Source organism: Protomyctophum parallelum (assembly GCF_964188405.1).
Source record: "Protomyctophum parallelum genome assembly, chromosome: 5".
NCBI classification, from domain to species: domain Eukaryota; kingdom Metazoa; phylum Chordata; class Actinopteri; order Myctophiformes; family Myctophidae; genus Protomyctophum; species Protomyctophum parallelum.
In genome coordinates this window covers 29864969-29887319 of record NC_139702.1, presented here as the reverse complement: position 1 = coordinate 29887319, position 22351 = coordinate 29864969, and the positions used below count along the sequence as shown (strand labels likewise).

Below are 22351 nucleotides of genomic sequence, written 5' to 3'. Positions count from 1 at the left end.
GGCGGCTAGCAGCCTGCTCTGAAATGACCCCTGAGGCAACGGTAGGGGCCCTTTAAGGAATAATAGGCTAATGGCTGCCATACCATAACCTGACTGACAGCATCTGTCAGCAATATACCTGAGACAAAGTAAAGCTCCAGGCAAAGTATTGAGAAGGAAAGAAAGAAAGAAAGAAAGAAAGAAAGAAAGAAAGAAAGAAAGAAAGAAAGAAAGAAAGAAAGAAAGAAAGAAAGAAAGAAAGAAAAAGAAAGAAAGAGCATTGTTACCGGAATGAGCATGATGTTTCCAGGAGGTCCTGGTATCCCATCAGCCCCGTTGATACCTGGTCTCCCTTGAGGGCCCTGAGAACAGAGGAGGAAGACATTAGAAATGGAGACCTGCTCAGTCCTGGTTGTATGGTTTTCTACAACGTCTGCTATCACCTGGGGCAAGTTCATCTCTCAAGACACCGCAAAGCACCACTGCCCTAATGTTATTGTTGCCCCAGAGGCAAAAAACTAAGAGGAAGAAAAACTTTTTATTTTATTTTTGATTGATTGGTTATTAACAAGACAGGAAGTACAGTCAAAATGTTATGCTAAAGGATAACAAAAAACACCCAGGGGCTTGTTTCCATCGTGGATCCCTAGCAAGAGCATCCAGAGGCTCCAGTACATCCAGAACAGTGCTGTAGGATCCTGGTGAGAGTGCGGAAATACGAACATAAATTATCACACCCATACTCCATTCCCTTCACTGGCTTCCCGTCTCCTCCAGGACAGAATACAAGGTCTGCCTCCTCACCCATCAGTGCATCCACAGCAACGCCCCCAACCTCCACCCGCTCCCTCCGCTCTGGAAATTCAAACACACTCAAAACTACTGAAACAAAACTCTGCACCATGGGGGGCCGGGCCTTCTGCTCAGCTGCTCCTCGGCTGTGGAATGCCCTCCCCGACCACCTGAGAGCGCCACAGTCCATGGACGCTTTTAAGAGGGGACTTAAGACTTTTCTTTTTAACAGGGCATTTGGCTAGTTGGACTTTTAGACGCTTTTAACCTTTTAGCAGTATACTTGACCACAAAATGCATGAATTGTCCTTATTTTATTCCTTTTCTATACTTATGCATTATTATATTTTTTTCTTATTCTCTGGATGTAGCACTTTGAGATTTGTTTCTAATATAAAGTGCGTTATAAATAAAATGTATTATTATTATTATTATTACTCAATTAATCAATAATACATACATAATACATAATACATCTAACTATAAATGCACCAAGTCTCTGTGTGTACATCTGTATGTCTGTAATCCACGTAACTTGAGAACCGTTCGCCCAACCTACTTCAGATTCGACACACGTGTTCCAGGCCATCACTGGAGGTGCAGTGCCCGGTGTCAAGTCGGTCGGACCCACGGGTTGACCAGAACCGCCACAAAAAGCCCTCTGCCCGGGCTCTGGAAAGAGCCCCTGTCCTGTGTCCATATATGGAGGCGCTAGCCCCTCCTGTATTCAGCTATTAGTGTAGATTTTCGTCTTGCACAAACATTAAATTCCCATTGATAATGACTGGAGAATTTACGTCCTATGTGGACGAGCAAATCGGCTATTTCTGTCCTACACAAAGATTACATTCCTATTGACAATGAATGGAGAATTTACGTCATATGTGTCTGAGCAAATCGGTATTTTTGTCCATTGACAATGAATCCATCCATCCATCTACTACCGCTTATCCGTAGTTGGGTTGCGGGGACAACAGCTCCACCAGAGAGCTCCCAACATTAGTGACTTCCTTCCTCCTGGGGGATCCCGAGACGTTTGAAGGCCAATGAGTCGATGTAATCCCTCCATCTGCGCCTTGGTCTGCCCCGGGGTCTCCTCCCAGTGGGACCTCCCTAGGGAGACGCCCGAGAGGCATCCTAACCAGATGCCCGAACCACCTAAGATGGCTCCTTTCCAGGCGAAGGAGCAGCGACTCTACCCCGAGTCTCTCTCGTGTGACTGAACTTCTCGCCCTATCTCTAAGGGAGATGCCAGCCACCCGTCGGAGAAAACTAATTTTGGCCGCTTGTATTCTTGACAATGAATGGAGAATGTATATCATGATGTGTCTGAGCAAATCGACATGTTACGTCATGATGATGTACAGTACGATGATAAGAGCGCCCCTCACTTCACATGGGTGTGATTTAAAATTTATAATAGTTTTTCCTTTGCTTGATGTTTTGTGTAAAGCACATTAAATTGCCTTGTTGTTGAAATGTGCTTAAAAACTGCCTTGCCTTCTGTTCTAAATTTAGAACCTGGTCGAGGCCCAGTAGAACAATGAAAGACATCACTGCTCGTTCACATGTTCATGCATTTCATTTGTTGTTTTATTGTCATGTCAACAATGTCTATTATGCGTTTCATATGGGGCCGCGATGTCGTAAGACCGTTTTCACTGAAATTTACTGAACGCAAATAAATGTCTTATCATATTATTGCATAGTCCTGGCCAATTCTAGTTCAGTGACGCTCAGATGTTTTCATTTAAACCACTATATTCATTAAGGCCATGGGCCCCCATAACTCTGAAAGCGTACAAATGGAACCAAATGGACCCGTAAGGGTGCATTTGGTACTGTACACTCTCAGAGTTACAGACCTGTAAAGTTCCATTTGGTTCCTAACTACAGTATCAATACTTTGGATACCTTTTGGGCAGTGTTAGAGGAGCGCCCTTGGAGCCCACTTTGAGGAGCACCATAGTTCACAGTCATTGAACTATATTTTTATCATGTTTTTTGAGGGGTCCTATATTCAGCTATTAGTGTAGATTTCCGTCCTACACAAACATTAAATTCCCATTGACAACGAATGGAGAATTCTACGTCGTCATAGTGTCAAATCGGCTCAGTGTCTATTTCTGTCCTACACAAACATTAAACATAAAACAGACTACAGTCACAGTAAAATGAGGATTGGTCTCACCAGTTCTCCAGGCTCTCCTCGAGGTCCCACCAGCCCTGTTGGTCCTTGAGGTCCTGTCTCTCCCTGGGCACACACACACACACACACACACACACACACACACACGTCTGAGTATGATGAAGATGTCACGCGCATAGCCTATATTGGCAATAATGACACAATTTGGAGAGAAAACTACAAAAATGGAAGACAAATAAGTAAATACATAGAGACACTTAGGCCTATTCTAAGCAGCTCGGCCTCCCTGGTGAAGAAGACATATAAGACAAGTAATGTTTAATGAAACGAAAGACTCACTTACCATAGGTCCTGATAGACCGTATGGTCCTTGTATCAGAGTGCCCTGTAGAAATACAACACTGTTAGTTGTGTGTGTGTGTGTGTGTGTGTGTGTGTGTGTGTGTGTGTGTGTGTGTGTGTGTGTGTGTGCGTGCGTGCGTGCGCGTGCGCGTGCGTGTGTGTGTGTGTGTGTGCGTGCGTGATACTCACTAATCCCAAAATGCCTGGCTCCCCCTTTTCTCCTTTTTCAGGCTGATTCTGATGGATGGATGGATGGATGGATGGATGCATGGATGGATGGATGGATGGATGGATGGATGGAGGGATGGATGGATGGATGGATGGATGGATGGATGGATGAGACAGCATGATGAAAAATCATGACACGTTACAATTTACAATTTAGGCATTTAGCAGACGCTCTTAATCCAGAGCGACTTACATTTAAGCAAGAACAAAAGCATGGGAATACATCACATAAAAGCATTTATCATGAAACATGCGTAAGCTAAGAAAGTAACAGTGGAATATCTATATAATGAAACTATACATATAAACGTTAAAATAAATTAACAGTAGTTCAGAGTTGAAACAGATTATCATACTGTATATCGTCTCTGGCAACCTCATTATGTCCAAAACGGTTACTTTTCATGATTCAAATTAAAAAATAGCAAAAGCATGGATCTGTTACTTTTTATGCTTTTGTGTGACGCTGTAGCATGATAAAGTAGTAATCTTTCCAAAAGAACACACAATAAGTTGGAGATAAGAGGTTTCTGCCAGACAGCAATAATATGTTAAGAGGGAGGATACTGTTGAAGCTGGGGGTGAACCAATTAATCAAGTTAATCTATTTATATCGACGATCGACAGAAAGTTTTGGTACTCAAATAATCTGGTTATTTGTGTAAGATCATCAATTCTAATTAAATGTGCTATTTACAACTACAACAAAATATGAATGTTTATAAAAATCAGTAGTTAGTAATGTAATCCTGGATGCTACACTTCCTCTGCCAACCTGGGGGGGCAGCGGAATGACCTCATGTCAGTAAAAAAGAACAGATCTAGACGTTAACAACGCGTCACCACGCGACGCATTGTTAGCCTTGTAGATCTGTTGAGTTCTACCAGCAAAGGGTCCCTCCCCGTTTTAACTGCTCTCGTCTCAGAGTCGGCAGAGTTTGGACACGCACACAGACACACACAGACACACACAGACAGACACACACAGACACACACAGACACAGACAGACACAGACAGACACACACAGACACACACACAGACACACACAGACACACACAGACAGACTGAGGAATATTATAGGTTCGGTCGAATTTCACTCCATGATGTTTTACTGCGATTAAAACGAATCCGTAGGGGCGAGATCGGTGCCCAGCACCTGTGGCTATGTGGCTTAACTATACTGTATACGGAGTACGCACCTTGAAAATAGCCACTCTACAAGTTCACAATGTGTCAACGTCGGTAACCACTCTGATGGCGGTTATTTGCAGAAAGCAAGTCCTGCGAAACACCCTTAAAATGGGATTAGTAGTTCCAGCACTGGTACCTGTCCGTCCCAGACAGAAACACCCTTAAAATGGGATTAGTAGTTCCAGCACTGGTACCTGTTACCTGTAAACACCCTTAAAATGGGATTAGTAGTTCCAGCACTGGTACCTGTCCGTCCCAGGTGTCCTGAAACACCCTTAAAATGGGATTAGTAGTTCCAGCACTGGTACCTGTCCGTCCCAGGTAAACACCCTTAAAATGGGATTAGTAGGTCCAGCACTGGTACCTGTCCGTCCCAGGTAAACACCCTTAAAATGGGATTAGTAGGTCCAGCACTGGTACCTGTCCGTCCCAGGTAAACACCCTTAAAATGGGATTAGTAGTTCCAGCACTGGTACCTGTCCGTCCCAGGTAAACACCCTTAACATGGGATTAGTAGTTCCAGCACTGGTACCTGTCCGTCCCAGGTAAACACCCTTAAAATGGGATTAGTAGGTCCAGCACTGGTACCTGTCCGTCCCAGGTGTCCTGAAACACCCTTAAAATGGGATTAGTAGTTCCAGCACTGGTACCTGTCCGTCCCAGGTAAACACCCTTAAAATGGGATTAGTAGTTCCAGCACTGGTACCTGTCCGTCCCAGGTAAACACCCTTAAAATGGGATTAGTAGTTCCAGCACTGGTACCTGTCCGTCCCAGGTGTCCTGTCCTGTCTCAGCAGGGCCGTAGCGATCCTCGTACACCTCCTCATACTCATAGGACACATGGTAGTCATCCGATGTGTTGTCATAGTCTTCATACTCTACGATCTGTAGAGAAGAGAGAGAGACACACAGAAACACAGTGAGAGAGAGAGAGAGAGAGTAGTAAGATAAATGGATATAGATAAAGAATAATCTCTGTGCGTGCGTGCGCAATACAATTTACAATTTAGGCCTTTAGCAGACGCTCTTAATCCAGAGCGATTTACATTAAGCAAGAACAAAAAGCATGGCAATACATCATATACATAAGAAAAGTAGTCATGACTCATATATGCATATATACTGTACTAGTGCTATGTCCAGGGCCGGATTTACCCTCCCAAGGGCTAGACAAAGCTTGTCTAGCCGAGCTAGACAAACCTTCAGGGCCCCCCTGGGCTGCGTGGTGTGAAAATAATTGGGGTATTTTGTTTTAATTTCACTGTAATTTTGGGGTACTCAGCCCCCTCAAAAGAGAAAGTCAGGCAGGCAGACTGAATGAATGCAGCCACTAGTAGCCATAGTGCACTAATGCAGTTTTACAGTAAAATATTTCACAATGTGCTCTATACAATCACAGTAAGAGAGATGAGCAATAAAGAAAGAGTAAAGGCACTAATAGTGCACTAATGCAGTTGCCAGTTTTACAGCAAAATATTGGGGACAGACAGACAGACAGACAGACAGACAGACAGACAGACAGACAGACAGACAGACAGACAGACCTCATACTCTGTGATGTTGGGACCCACAGTGACCGTGGACAGATCATCATACAGATCGCTGTAGTCAAACTCCTCCATCACTCGTTTCTTAGGTCTCGCCACCTATTGGAATGGAATGGAAGCACACCAGATGTAGAAACCGTCTGCCAGGGCTGGGCCATTATGGCTTCTAGTCAATATCACCACCATCGATATCATGAAAACAGCAGATCTACAAGGTCACAACATGTCATGATGCGACAATAAGTGGTTAAATGAGACTAATCGATTTAGTTCAATCTAAAAAATAATCTATTCGCATTTTTTCTTGTCGATTTGTTGACATATTGTGATATATAACTGCTTATCGATTATTCGATTAACCGTCATGAACAAGATTATGTCGATAATCTAAATATCAGGTTTCGATTTTCGGCAGCTCTGCCGCTTTGTTTGTTAAACGCTTGACAAAGTTTTACATCAGAAACAGAATATGCTGCCACACTTGCAATCTCATTGGCTCATCCCTGCACAAGACCCTAACCATGAACACATACAGATACTTCCATATTTTGTCCTTTATTCTAGTCATTATAGGATAGGATTTTCATAATCCAAAAGGAAAATAATATATTTATACAGTATTCAATAGTGGAAATGGAAGATCTACAACACAACACATTATATTACGGAACCTTGCTGTAACCTAATTGTAAGAGCCAAAGTGGTTATATGTGTAATTCATATTTTTATTTGCCTTATTGCATTTATGTTTAATGGTGTTCAGCTTTACATGCTTAGACATAACTTTGGCAGTTGGTAAAGAGCGCCCCCTGAAGTTTGATTTAGTGTTTATGATGCGCAGCTGAGGAGGGGAATTAGTTTTGTTACTCAACATGAGGAAAAGAGGGATTTGAGACGCTAGTTTGACTCGTGGAACTCTACAGTTTTGACCGTGATTATCGGGTATTTTTTCGTTTTTTATGCATTTCCTGTACTGCAACATTCTTTCACTAAAGATCATCATCATCAACATCATCTGCCTTGTGGAGTCTTTCTGTGATTAAGCTACTGTGGTCCAGTTTCTACCTGTGCATTACGTGTCATCTCAAACCTGTGTCAAACTGGCGGATGTGGCTACTAGACATCTTGGAACATTATTTTTTGGAAACAAATGCCACTACATTAGTCAAAACTATTTCCACATGACTGGAAAACGCTAGAAAGTGTCTTCTGAGCAACATATGCACCCAGCAGCAAGGCTGAAACCGTTTTTGTGGAACTTGTGACTGTTTAATTGAAGATAATTTTCGATTTTGTGGAAAACTGTCATAAGCTCGGTTTAACGTGAAGCTGGTGACGTCATTATGGAGGACGAAGGCACGATGCATTCAGAGCAGCAAGATGATGCAGTGGTCGACCCTGGCCACAAGAGGGAACCAAAACTAACCCCTAAGGCTTTGGAAGACAAACTGCACAGGCTCATGAATGCAAGGAGATACAAGCTCAGAGTATTTACTACAAAGAAGAAAGAAATTGAAATGCTTATGGAACATGATTACAATTTGGAGGAAATTGAAGATGTACTTTTAATAAACCTACAACAAATCCTTGAAGGTTTCATTGAAGCAAACAATGCCGTGCTACCTTTCATTATTCAGGAAGAGCAAGATGCAGACCAAGAACAATGTTTTCAACCGAAATTAGACTACTTTCATGACTTTATTAAGAAGACAAATGAATGGATAGTGGAAGCCAGACAAAGACAGCTTACGACGGCACAGAAATGTGACGAAGAAGTGACTCCCATGGACAGTGTCTCTGTGGTCTCTGAGGTTCCCACTTTAAAACGCAGAACGGGCAAATCCAGTACTGGACAGGGGTCTGTCAGTGGTCTTTCCCGGCACAGTGGCGCCTCAGCCGCTTCCTCAGCTCGTTTAAGGGAAGAAGCCAACAGGGCAGCACTAATTGCAAAGGCAGCTGCCATACAGAAACAACAAGAATTGGATTTGCAACAAGCACAATTAAATGCTAAAATGGCACAGTTGCAAGTGGAAACCGCTATTGCAGTGTCTACTGCAAAAATCAAGGTTTATTCAGAGTTTGAAGCCCCACAGCATAACATGCAACTACAGATGAAGCCTGATGAGGGTGCTACTTCTGCTCCTGCACAGCTGCAAAGAAACACTGTATTATTGCCAAGACAGGCGAAGCCTGAAGAGGGTGCTACTTCGGCTCCTAATCACCCACAAAGGCAGATGGGCTCATTGCCACACACAACCGATGTCAGACGCAAGACGACGGGCTCAGTACCACAGTATATGCCTGGCTTTGCTGATGTCAGGTCTGTGAGATATCAGGATCAGCCACCAAGGCAGGAGTACGCCTATGGTGAGCAGCAACACGATGATGGAATGGGAAACATAGTTAAAGTGATGCAGAGGCAGAACGACATCACGGAGATGCTTGCAAGGCAACAACAGATTTCTCACCTTCCTCAAGTGAGCATCCCAGTTTTCCATGGCGACCCACTCCAATACAGATCCTTTATGAGAGCGTTTGAACACGCAATTGAATCAAAGACACAGAACGATGCAGACAAGCTCTACTACCTAGAACAATATACTTTGGGAGAGCCGAGAGATCTCATCAGGAGCTGCCAACATATGACATCTACGCGCGGTTTCAAAGAAGCAATGAAGCTACTCACAGAACATTATGGAAATGAGTTGAAGATCGCTACTGCTTACATGGAGAAGGCATTCCAGTGGCCTTCAATAAAATCAGAAGATGGCAAATCACTGCACTCTTTCTCGCTGTTTCTTGTGTCATGTCGCAATGCCATGGAGGACATTGAATACATGGATGAGATGGACAACCCTGCTAACATGAGAGCCATCATCTCAAAGCTCCCTTACAAACTCCGTGAGAGATGGAGAGGTGCTGCTTTCGACCTCCAAGAGAGAGGACGGGGACGAGCCAAGTTTTCGGACTTAGTCAGGTTCATTGAAAGGCAGGCTAAAGTCATCATGGACCCGCTCTTCGGGAATATTGCAGACGCTGGACCTGCTGCGGAAAGAAGAGACAAAAACACAGCACCAGTGAAAGGTTTCAACAAAGGTGAAACTAAAAGGAGTAGCTTTGCAACAAACGTCTCAAGTGAAGAACAAGCACAGCGCCCTCCTAAGACAAAGAATGACACTACCCGTTTCAATGTTGCTCTTGTCAAGCCTTGCCTATTCTGTGAAAAGAGCCATGCTTTGGAAGTCTGTCACTCCTTCCGTGACAAACCACACAACGACAAAGTTGAATTTTTGAAAAAGTCCGGACTCTGTTTTGGATGTTTAGTTAAGGGACACCGAAGTTCAGAGTGTACAAAGAAGGCAAGCTGCCAAGTGTGCTCTGGGAAACACCCCAGTCTGCTCCATATATACAAGCCAGCACAAAGTTCCAGTGAAAATGCTGACAATGGTGAGAGAGAACAAACCACCTCAAGATCTGTTGTGTCTGTACATGAAGAAACCAGTGCCTATACTGGGGCCGGTAATGGAGATGGAATCCTCGCTATTGTGCCTGTCCGTGTCAAATCCAAGAAAAGTTCGAAGTCAGTGGAGACTTATGCCTTTATGGACCCGGGCAGTACAGGTACGTTTTGCACCGAAGACTTAGCCAGGCAGCTGAACCTTACTGGCAGGAAGACAGAGATTATTCTGCAAACCATGAATCTAAAACGGAGCATTTACAGTCATGTGCTCTCTGATATGGAAGTGAGCAGTCTAGAAGAAAACAACTTCATAGACCTGCCCAAAGTGTTCACACAGAAGGAGATACCAGTGAGCAGACAGAACATTCCTTTGCAGAGGGATGTAGACAGATGGCCGTACTTGAGAGAGGTGAAACTGCCATACATTGATGCCAAGGTGGGACTCATGATTGGGACCAACGCCCACAAGGCAATGGAGCCGTGGAGAGTAATAAACAGTCAGGGCAACGGACCGTACGCTGTCAAGACAGCCCTCGGCTGGGTCATAAATGGGCCACTCAAAGAACACAAGGATGACAATTCAGAAAGTGATGAACGGCAACGGTTCACTGTTAATCGAATCTCTCTGCAGAGCATTGAAGAGTTAACCATACAACAATACAACCACGACTTTCCTGAGAGGAACTGTGATGACAAGGTGGAGATGTCTTTGGAGGACCATCAGTTTATGGACAAGATGACAAGCTCTGTTCATCAGGTTGATGGGCACTACTATCTCAACTTACCTGTGAAGAGTCAAGGTCTCACCTTGCCAAACAATCGGAGCGTTGCCGTGCAGCGTGCAGTCAACTTGAAGAGGAAACTCAGCAAAAATCCTGAATTTCACGAGGAATACACAACCTTCGTGAACAGCATGCTCGACAAAGGTCATGCAGTTCAGGTACGTGAGAACGAAGACGGTCAGTCACACTACGCTTTCTTAATGGGAAAGTCTAGGGTGGCACCTCTAAAGCAGACCACTATCCCACGCATGGAACTGACAGCAGCCGCCGTAGCTGTAAAAGTGGACAAGATGATGAAAAAGGAACTTCAGCTCAAGACCTTTGTCGCCGACAGAGTTGCTGTCGTCAGGGATAACACAAGATCAACACAGAGGAGGTACGTCGACTCCTCACTGAATCCAGCAGACTGTGCGTCACACGGACAAACAGCAGAGACCTTCTTGAAGAACCACAGTTGGATCTGTGGACCATCTTACTTTCAGACACCAGAAGAACAGTGGCCTGAACACCCTGATCTACAACAGGTCAAGCCTGATGACATTGAACTGAGGAAATCAGTCACAGTGAATGTGAACCTAACTCACACAGAGGAAAGTCCTGTGAGCAAGCTGATTCTTCACTACAAGTGGTTTCGATTGAAGAAGGCCGTTGCATGGCTCAAGCTCAAACGGATCTGCCCCTTCTACAAGAACGCCAAAAATGGTCTCAAGTCAAGAGGAACCTGGCACCGGACGATGTTGTCCTGATCGTGGACGACACTGCCCCCCGTAACTCATGAACTATGGGCAGGGTTCTAAAGACTATTCCAGACAAGAACGGTCTGGTCCGCAGAGTCCTGATTAAGACGAAGACCAACACCTTGGAGAGGCCTATTGACAAGCTTTGCCTGCTTTGTGAAGCCGACGTTTAAGAAAAGGCCAAGATGGAAAGAGAAAGACATTGGTGAACAAGTATTTGATTGTTGAAATTGGCTCTTGATAAGTTTTTGTGTTTTGTAATTGATATGCTTCCTGCCTATTCAATTAGGGGCCGGTAATGTAAGAGCCAAAGTGGTTATATGTGTAATTCATATTTTTATTTGCCTTATTGCATTTATGTTTAATGGTGTTCAGCTTTACATGCTTAGACATAACTTTGGCAGTTGGTAAAGAGCGCCCCCTGAAGTTTGATTTAGTGTTTATGATGCGCAGCTGAGGAGGGGAATTAGTTTTGTTACTCAACATGAGGAAAAGAGGGATTTGAGACGCTAGTTTGACTCGTGGAACTCTACAGTTTTGACCGTGATTATCGGGTATTTTTTCGTTTTTTATGCATTTCCTGTACTGCAACATTCTTTCACTAAAGATCATCATCATCAACATCATCTGCCTTGTGGAGTCTTTCTGTGATTAAGCTACTGTGGTCCAGTTTCTACCTGTGCATTACGTGTCATCTCAAACCTGTGTCAAACTGGCGGATGTGGCTACTAGACATCTTGGAACATTATTTTTTGGAAACAAATGCCACTACACTAATGCTTAAACCCCTACTAGCTACCAGTATTTATTTTTATGTATTACTACAAATGTATGCAGTATGAAGTTAGAATAAAACAAGTGAAATCATAGCTATAACTAGAAAAAGTGACCACCAGGGCAGGTCAGGTTGTGGCCTCCTGGTGGCGCTATAATAAGCCAATGTGAAAAGGGTGCCATTTCTTCTTATGCCTTGGATGGCAATTAGATGATTTGAGGCATTTTGTTCCAAAAATGTGTTTTTCCGAAAATCCACCTGTTGGTGGCGCTATAACAGGCCAATGTGAAAAGGGTGGGATATATTCCTCAGCCTAGTAGGAAAGTCTGTGAAAGATTTCACGTAAATTGCACGCTGCGTTCATGATTTGAGGCTTTTTGTTCAAAGCGGGCCAATCCTGCAAACTTTGAAAGCCAATGTTAGCCAAACAGGATGGAATATGAAATATCAGACAGAGCTGTCTTGAGCACATGACTATAGAGATACTGGGGAACGATTTGCAGGATTTTTGGACAAAATATGGAGGAGTAATATAAAAAAATGTGTTTTACAAAAGTCGGCCTCCTGGTGGCGCTATAACAGGCCGTTCTGGACAATTTGGGGCAGAGGTTCATCAATGGCATCTAGGGAGTGTGTGTGCAAAGTTTGGCATCGACCGGTGCCGGAGATTAGCTGGTAACAGACGGACGGACGGACACACACACGGACGGACGGACGGACGGACGGAGTGCACAACATAATCTCTCCCCATGCCTTCGGCCTGGTGGACTCAGGTGGAGACAATAATCTCTTTCTATCAGACACAGCCTACACTGGCTCGAAGCAAAGAGCAGACAGGGGATAAATCAAATGCAACACAAGTGTGGTTTTACGACCTTTGTTGGACATGGAATATTATTGGCACTGTCTACTACAGTGCAATACACTAGAGAGAGAGAGAGAGAGAGAGAGAGAGAGAGAGAGAGAGAGAGAGAGAGAGAGAGAGAGAGAGAAAAAGAGAGAGAGAGAGAGAGAGAGAGACAGACAGACAGACAGACAGACAGACAGACAGACAGACAGACAGACAGACAGACAGACAGACAGACAGACAGACAGACAGACAGACAGACAGACAGACAGACAGACAGACAGACAGACAGACAGACAGACAGACAGACAGACAGACAGACAGACAGACAGACAGACAGACAGACAGACAGACAGACAGTTTGGATGTACAGTAACTCACCTCCTCTGGCTCTTTCAAGATGGCGTCATACGGATAGGGAGAGTTGCAGTCTGGGATGTAGTCATGACAGTAGGTCTCTGCTGCTTTGGGGTCATCAGCTATTAGCAGTTGTTGGATAACTCCCTGCACACGCACACGCACACACGGACACACACAGACACACACAGACACACACGCACGGACACACGTACATTTGAAATATTCATTTATGTCCACATAAACAGAAGCAGTCAGACAATAGGAAATCAGCCAGTTACAAAGTGCACCTAGACGGCAGAAGATTGTTACATACAATACTGTACATGTATATACATGTCAGACGTCAGTAGACATCAATCATGGATAAATGATAAATGACACAACGCCTCCTATAATAGCTACTGAGCAGTACCTTGCTAACTGTTTGGCTCTCCTGTTGGGAGAGGCCTGCCATTTGAAAGCCCCTCACAACCAACAACAACACATGTGCCCTAGGCTACCAACGATTAAAAAAATATACAGCTTAGCTGTGAGATGGTCTGCTCTCTCTCTCTCTCTCACACACACACACACACACACACACACACACACACACACACACACACACACACACACACACACACACACACACACACACACACACAAATACCAATGCAGAATAACAATTAAGAGAAGAAAGGGTGCATGACTGTGCAAGTTTCTGATTCAGCGGAAGTGTCTACACTTGTCATTTATTAGAGAGCAGATGTCATATTATGTGCCTGTTGCCAATGTCTTCATCTTTGAGTGTGTGTTTGTGTCTGTGTGTGTGTGTGTGTGTGTGCGTGCGTGCACACGCGCGTGTGTGTGTGTGTGTGCGTGTGTGTGTGCGTGTGCGCGTGTTTGTGTGCATGCATGCATGCATGCGTGCGTATGTGTTAAACGCAGATCAAAGTGACTTTACGGGGAGGTTTTATTGTTGCTCTCTAGTTAATCGTCTCCAGAGTTTTAGGAACGACTGGCGCCGGCGAATCAGCTGCGCAGACGTACGCAGTCGCTCTGTGTTTAGTGTTTACACACACAGACACAGATATGGATGTACCACAAACCTGAGATCTGATTGGATTCAGTTTGAATCAGTCGCTCTGTGTGTGTTTACACACACAGACATAGATATGCACACAAACAGATGTTTGTTTTGCTATACTTGTAAGGACATCAAAATGTTAGCACATCTACAACATCACAATGGCAGCGTTTGAGCTTCCTCTATTTTCTGTGCCATGCGCCGACCAATCCATACTGTCACGCAACTAAGTATAAATCAGGCAATTCTTTTTTGTATTGAACCATATTGAAGTAACGTGAAATAAACAACAGTTCACTTGCCAGCCTTGTTGCATCCTTTAATAATAATAACCCCTAGACATGTAAGGGAATGTAACACTCACTCTAACCACCAACCCCCCCAAACCTATAACCTCTATGCTAACACCTAATCCTAACCCCGACCTGTCTCTAAAAATCAGTTTTACTGTTGTGAGGACCAGGAAAATGGTCCTCACAATTGTCTATTTCTCAAATTTGTGGGGACACTTCATAAGTATTAAGTATAGTAAACACACATGCACGCACACTCATGCACACGCACGCACGCACACACACAGAGTCGAGGAAATGCAGGCTGTGGCTGACTCATTTTAACAGACCACATGTGAACCACACTGACCACTGGGGTCAGAGTTCAGAGGTCAACTTTATCATGCCATGATGACCCCACCTCGCAGAGGAGAAGAAGAGATGACCCAACAGAGAAAGAACTCCTATAAGAACAGCTTTTATAGGTCCAGAAACGTGAGGAGGAGGTAGTTTTTGTTCTTCTTCTTTCCAAGTGTCTTGACGCAAAACACTGTGTTGGGCAACCCACAAGACAAGATTTTCTGCTTAACTTCTCATGGAGAGGAGCTGTCATACCGTCGTCATGTTCCTAGAGGCTCTTGTTCTGTTCAGTGTTCAGACTGGAGATCCAAGTTGTTTTTCTTGCCTTTGTATTTCTGTATCTGACAGTACTTTCCTTACTCTGTATCTGTAACTTTGTAATCCCCCTGCTTGATCGATAAAGATAAATCTATCTATTTCTTAACCCATTTAGGCCTGAGGTCGAAAAAATAAATAAATAGCACACCTACGAGCTTGTAGGTGTGCTATTTTTCAATAGCTAAAGTATTACATAATGCTTAGTTAAAACACCAAAAGGGGTTCCCGCCCCAAAATGGGTTAAACATATTGAGGACCCCCAAATTGATACGTATTATTATGCCACGGACCCCCATTTGAAACGATTTGTTGCCAGGCAAAGTCAATGTAAAAACTGCTACTTTGAAAACGACACCGAAAAGCACTATACTTGTTTACATCAGGGTCCTCCATTTTAAATTCATTAGAACATTTAAAGACGTACAAAAATACAGGAAATCATAATAGAAAGAAAGTAAAAAAAAAAAAATGGGAAAAACATGTAGGCCTACAGTATGGGGAAAAGGGATGGGAGCTTGGGTGGGAGGGGGGGTGGTGGGGGGTTGACACTGTTTTATTGTTTTTATTTTATTTTACGGGGGCCAGTTTTGAATTGCATCCGTCCGTATAGGTGCTCTTTGAGAACAGTTTTGAAGGAGTCAAGGGATTCACATTGTAGTGGCATATACTGTAGGAGCAAAATTAATTGAATCCCTTGTTTGAGCCGAATCTGGGTTGGACGTGGTTTGTTGAACTCCCTCATGTTGTGAGAGTGGACTTTGTTGACATTAAGGAAGTATTTAGACATGGGTATCTTGGTGGTGTAGCGAATCTTGTAGACCAGGCCCATTTAGGCATCTATACTTTGTAAGAAGAAGAAAAAAGATCTCATACAGTTTTTCCAAAATAGCAAAACTGGCTTAACGGAGGAGAGTGCAATACATCCACATGGCCACCGGAGGGCAGGGTCGGGAGAAAAGCCCCCAGGTATTTTTCACTTGTCCCCCTTTGACAGGTAAATGCAACAAGCAGCAACAGGCACAGACGCTAACCTTAGAACACACTTTTCAACAAGCATGTCATCTCAGTCTCTCTTTTTTTTTTACATGTTTTTTTCCTTTTATTCTGGCCTTCCTCTGTCCAAATCCCAGTTGGTTTATGTTGTTTATGGTTTAAAATTAGAAACATGTTGGAATTCATACTAACGAGGGGGCGTGATGCCTTTCACCACCAATTAATGCAACCCCTTGCCTCTTATGCTGTTTTTAACTTTTTACACGTCATGGTTTTGAAGCATAAAGAACTATATCTTGCTGTTGGGCAGAAACCTTTTATGTCCATATTTTAAATTGTTATGTTTTTTTCATAAATTAACACCATACTCCATCATACTACAGTCAGTACAGTGTCACACATAAGCATCAAAAGTAGCAGATCTACAAGCTTGAAATGCAGTACATCTGCTACTTTTGCTGCTTTTGAATTTGAATCCTGACAAGTAACAGTTTTGGTTTTGGACATATGAGGTTTCCACCCGACAGAGGCGATATACATACAAGTACGCACGTGCGCGCACACACACACACACACACACACACACACACACACACACACACACACACACACACACACACACACACACACACACACACACACACACACACACACACACAGATCAAAGCCCATACTGTACCTCAAAGACGTCCTCGTCCAGCAGGCGTGTTCCGAACACGGTGACCCCAGTGACGCTGACCTCGGCGTGGTGACCTCTGAGCAGATCCAGGGTGTCCACCTTGACACAGTCCAGGTACAGGCTAACAGACTGCCCCTGCACGCTGTACGCCACCCTGTGCCACCTGCACACACACACACACACACACACAAACATTCATTTTTGTAATTCTTTTTATTTAGTTAAGAGTAGCCAATTATCTTTTTTACACCTTTTTTTCCTCCCCAATTTAGCTGTCATGTAAATTGATTCCTACCCACACACATCGCTGTGTTGTCACTGCCGTTGTATTCCCTACTGACAAACCTGCCAGTGAGGAGCCCCAATAGAGAGTATGCACATGCATGATTTTCCCATCAGGACACGCCCCCCTCACCTAGACTGAGTGGCAAAACATTGAGCAGCATGGAGTGTTGGAGTTTGGAAGCTAGCGCTCGTTGGAAATCACTCAACCGTCCTGCGTACCACCTGTTTCTAAATGTCACATAATGCAGGAGGCAGCAAAATGTTGTGTTATTCAAAACAAGCACTTCCAAACTCTGACAAAAATAATCAAATGCAGGGCATTTCTTGACAGAAAGTAGCTCATAACGTTTCTATGGTGGATTTTTGGTGGAATATAAAAGTATATACTGTAAGTAAGTTATATCTTTATATGTCTTGATGAATTGAACACACAGGACCACAACGGAAACAAGCCCACAGGGCTTTTTGCGTTATCCTTTAAGCATTATTGTATAACTGTACATCTCTGTTCTTTTTGCAAACTGTTAAAAGGATCCCTGGCTAATAAGACAAATATGCCTTAAAACATTATATTTGCCCTCTACAACTAAAATAAAAAAATAAAAACACCTTAAATATTTTATTTCTTTCAGAAATAAAGAATCTTTCGCTCAATAGGAACTGCTCCTGTCGCAAGTTGATGATGTCATATGTCCATGATTGTGTGGTCTAGCCCTATGCAATGTATGGAATGCATATGTTAATAAAAACACCTTAATGCTTCCTAGGGATAATATGAGCATCAATGCAATATTTTAAATAATTTTTATTAGCACGAGCATTCCATAAATTCCATAGGCCTGGCCCACACATGGACATATGACATCATCAACTTGCGATGGGAGCCGTATCTATTGAGTGAAATATTCTCTATTTATGAAAGAAATAAAATTATTAATCTTAATGTTAATGACGTTTAGAAGATTTAGAACACTTTCCTGGGGGTCTTTATGTCAATTATGTGTGTAATATGTGGTTTTAGATATTTTAGATTTTAGTAGAGAGCCCAGTGTCTCTGATGTCATGGACACTGGGGCTGGGCTCACTTACTTCATGGACTACATGTTGTCTCACCCCGTGGGCACACTGGACGCGTCAGGAGCGTCAGAAGTAGCTGAAGTTTTCTTCTTCGTGGGGTTTTTAGACAGCTGGTGGATGGAAAAGAAGCTCCACCTCCGCACCCGACGGACAGCTTCACGGACGCGCTCTCCTCCGTGTCCGTCGGGCGCGGAGGTGGAGCTTCTTTTCCATCCACCAGCTGCCCACGGGGTCAGTAAGACAGCTCTCCCCGTGTCCACAAGCAGGAGCAGTGCACCAAAGCATTATGGGAATTGTAGTCCAGGGAGGAAGTGAGTCCAGTGTCCATGACATCAGAGACACTGGGCTCACTGCTCAAATCTAAAATATCTAACACCACATATTACACGCATAAAGACCTCCAAGAAAGTGTTAAAAATCTTCTAAACATCATTAACATTTAACATATTTATTTGTGTCCCTTTAAGGTGTTTAAGGCAAGTATAATGTTTAACTACTTCCGGGGCACTGCACAGCCCAATACATAATTGCATTGTATATAGTCATAGCACGCCATAGTACATATGTATAGCATAGTAGTATATATATATATATATATATAGTTTATATGTATAGTCTCATAATATAGATATTCCACTGTTACTTTCTTAGCTTACGCATGTTTAGTTTTATGATAAATGCTTTTTTTGTGATGTATTCCCATGCTTTTTGTTCTTGCTTAATGTAAGTCGCTCTGGATTAAGAGCGTCTGCTAAATGCCTAAATTGTAAATTGTAAATTGTAAATTGTACAGCGAGAGGAGGATCAAAAAGTTGTACGAGCAGCAGCCGACATGTCTTAGTTTTCACCACAAGCGGTAATCACTATTTATATCTGAATGTCGGGCCGATTGGACTAAAACAACAACTTTTTGGCGTTGTGAGTGTTAATAAAGTCTTCAATCAATCAATCAATGTGCTTTGAAGCCACAACCCAGGACATATTTGAATGAATGAAAAGTTATGTCTCCCTCTTCCATTGGGACATTTTAGATGTCAGGTATAGCATATATCATCTCAGGATTTAGTGTTAGTTCAAGATCAGTAAAGTAGCGGTGTGGGGGAGGAAGTTATGTGAGTTAGGTAATAAAATATGAAATATAAATAAATATATGTATTGCCTTGCATGCACTTGCAAGGCACGTGTGAGACTTTATGACAATCCAAGCATGGACATGCCATGCATGTGAGTAACCGTGAGCAGGCATATACAATACATGTGCTTGTGTTTGCCCCACTGATCATGTATGCACATGCATATGCAGTAATAATTATAATAATAAAACTATTTATAGAGCATTTATCGAAACAAAGTGCTTTAGCAAGTGCTTTACATAAAGCTGAACAACGGAACATAAACAGGACAACATGTGCAAAAAGTGAAATAAGTCAAATGAAAGCATTAAGAGGATCAACAATAAAAGTTATGGTTTCTAGAAATGAGAAACATGTTGGAATTTACACTAAAAAACATGTGCAGGTGCAAGTGTTTACAGGTAGTATACATTACAGCAGGGGTGGGGCCCTGAGGGCTGTTGGGTCCAACCAACGCGGAACAACCAAGACCAAAAATTACATCCATTGATATCAACCGCTGTGCAATCACGCTCAGGCTTGCTGGTTGAAATGTGAAACCCATTCAATCATATTTTCGTCTAGTCCAGGGGTTCTCAACCTGGGGGTCGCGACCCCTCGGTGGGGGTCGCAAATTTATTTTGGGGGGTCCATAATTATTTTCAAAAAAGAAAAAAACTTGGAAAAATGTACATAGTTTACATAGTACACATAGTGCATGCAGAAACATTCCGTAATGATTATATCTGGTTTCAGTATTTATTTATTACTAGTCCTTACCCGTTCTGATATATATTTCATCTTGTATAATATATTTGTGTGTGTGTGTGTGTGTGTGTGTGTGTGTGTGTGTGTGTGTGTGTGTGTGTGTGTGTGTTTTTATGAATAAAAACAGCAGTATGGTAGGGAAACGTTTTGATGGCAAGAGCAAGGACCGCAACATTTACACTTATTAGACAACAGAGCCCCATTTGAAAAGTATCAAGGCCCCCCAGTTTGACATGCACCTATATGGAGTTATGGACAGTCGCAGAGATCCAATTTGCAGGTGGATTTGCGTCCAAAACGGTCTCAATTGTGAGCTTTGGCTTGCGAGAACTCATGGCTTTTGCAACCTGTGATGTTGTGAGCTTGTAGATTAGCTGTTTTCACCGGAGCGTGCGCTGTAGCCACTTCACGCTGTGTGTGTGTGTGTGGCTTATGTTCAAGACAGTTCTATCTGGTGTTGTGTTTATAGCGAACTGAAAACGGCCACGCGATGACGCACGCGCACACATACGCACGTGCGCACACACAGCTTAAGTAGTTTACACACGCTCACAGCGAAAGTAGTCTGCACACACACACACACACACACACACAAATCCAGCCAGGCAAGGGCAGAAGGTTCCTATTATAACGACAGTGGTGCCCACCTCAGAGTAGCCTGCGCACACGCTTTTAGCGAGGTGCTAAGCAAGGGTTGTTTTGGTATATCAATCAATCCGTCCACTCCATTTGCGTGCGCACGTGCAGTCTTTACGTGCGCGGCTGCACGCTGTTTCACCCACGTTTGGTTAAAAGTTATATGAAGTGATCCAACAGAGCCAGCCCGATAGATAATGATTCCGTTGTGATCGTGGCCGTGCTGTTCAATGTTTCACATTAGGTGCAGGAAAGATGAGATCTGTAACTGCGGGCGAAACAACTGAAGTTACGCGGAAAACTGTGTCCCATGGTTAAAAGTTATATGAAGTGATCCAACAGAGCCAGCCCGATAGATAATGATGGCATGTTGTTTGATGTATGTAGTAATTGTGTCGAATCGATGCGTAGGCTACTGTTACTAAGGTGGAGTGTTGGCCTCAACCCGCAATCGCCTGTCCATGCAAAGGACAGTAGCCAGATGGGGAGGGGCCTGAGGTGGTGTGTGTGGAGCAGATCAACACACACACACACACACGCGGCGCCAAATTGTATAGGGCACTCTTTGTTGTGTTGCGGCGGTAGCTAGAGGAAGCATGCCAGTGGGGTAACGGTGAGAACGGTGGCCTGTGATGCAGGTGTCGCTAAGGGGCGGAGGTGTGTGAGGGTGCGAGGTTAATTCACTAATAAATTAATTAATAATCATTAATGTGTCAAATCGAAAAAAGGGCTCCGTTACGCCCTCCATATTCATATGGTCAATGCCTGTGTGAAAAGTGGGAGCGATTGGTGCAGGCAGTGAGGAGATAATGAGGAGATAAAATGCGGTCGGACGGACGGACACTCACACAGACATTCGCTCTATTATAGTATAGATGTATTTTAAGGTTATTGCAGCGGTCAATTTGTATTGGTGGTGGGGAGGGTGGCGCGGGGCGGTGGGCCGGGGCGGGGGTCGTGAGACATGGCCAAAGCATTTTCGGTTGTCCCCAGCCAAAAAACGTTGAGAAGCCCTGGTCTAGACCTAGTGTGTTGTTTAGTTGGGGGTCAATCTGAGAATCCCATCGTCAAATATTCGGGAAAACAGCGCCTCCCCTGAGGCAACAGTCTGTCTTGAGAGACTAAGTGGGGGTTACATAGCGTTGCTGTCAGGAAGAAACCTTGAATCTCCATATTTCATCTTTGTTGTTTCATAAATGAATGGCCTATTTTGTACTTTGTTGTATGACAGCGTTACGTGTATGGAAACAGGGAACTTGCAATGACACTTTCTGACAAACCACAAATCATTTGAGAAGACCTTTCCCAGGCGACAGGGAACTGAGAAAGAGAAAGGTCAGATATAAATCTCAACAAGCAATGGCAGACAGTCTATTTCTCACACCAGCCAGTGGTAAAGGTAAGGTGATGCTCACAGTTTTGCCACTGAAAGGAGACACAAGAGGTGAGGAAATCTTTACGTCCATTCATGGACCTAAACTGAACTCCCCCTGTTAAAATGCATTTCCACAACTTCCTGCCATGGTGGGCAATGCTCTGATTTCCACCCATTTGTCCACTATCATTACAACATTAACTAGCAAGCACTGCGCAGG

At 43.5% G+C, this 22351-nt stretch overlaps 1 protein-coding gene across 1 annotated transcript in view; it reads right to left on the bottom strand.

The window, feature by feature from the left end:
* Positions 1 to 22351, bottom strand: part of LOC310858310 (uncharacterized protein) — a 105547-nt gene that overhangs the window by 48848 nt on the left and 34348 nt on the right. Inside the window, exons 5-12 of the mRNA XM_083764417.1 lie at positions 16879 to 17041; positions 13212 to 13334; positions 6227 to 6328; positions 5445 to 5567; positions 3452 to 3499; positions 3264 to 3305; positions 2963 to 3025; positions 267 to 341 (exon numbers count right to left, since the gene is read on the bottom strand). Coding sequence (XP_083620543.1) covers positions 267 to 341; positions 2963 to 3025; positions 3264 to 3305; positions 3452 to 3499; positions 5445 to 5567; positions 6227 to 6328; positions 13212 to 13334; positions 16879 to 17041 — 739 coding nt within the window. The remainder of the gene's footprint in view (positions 1 to 266; positions 342 to 2962; positions 3026 to 3263; positions 3306 to 3451; positions 3500 to 5444; positions 5568 to 6226; positions 6329 to 13211; positions 13335 to 16878; positions 17042 to 22351) is intronic.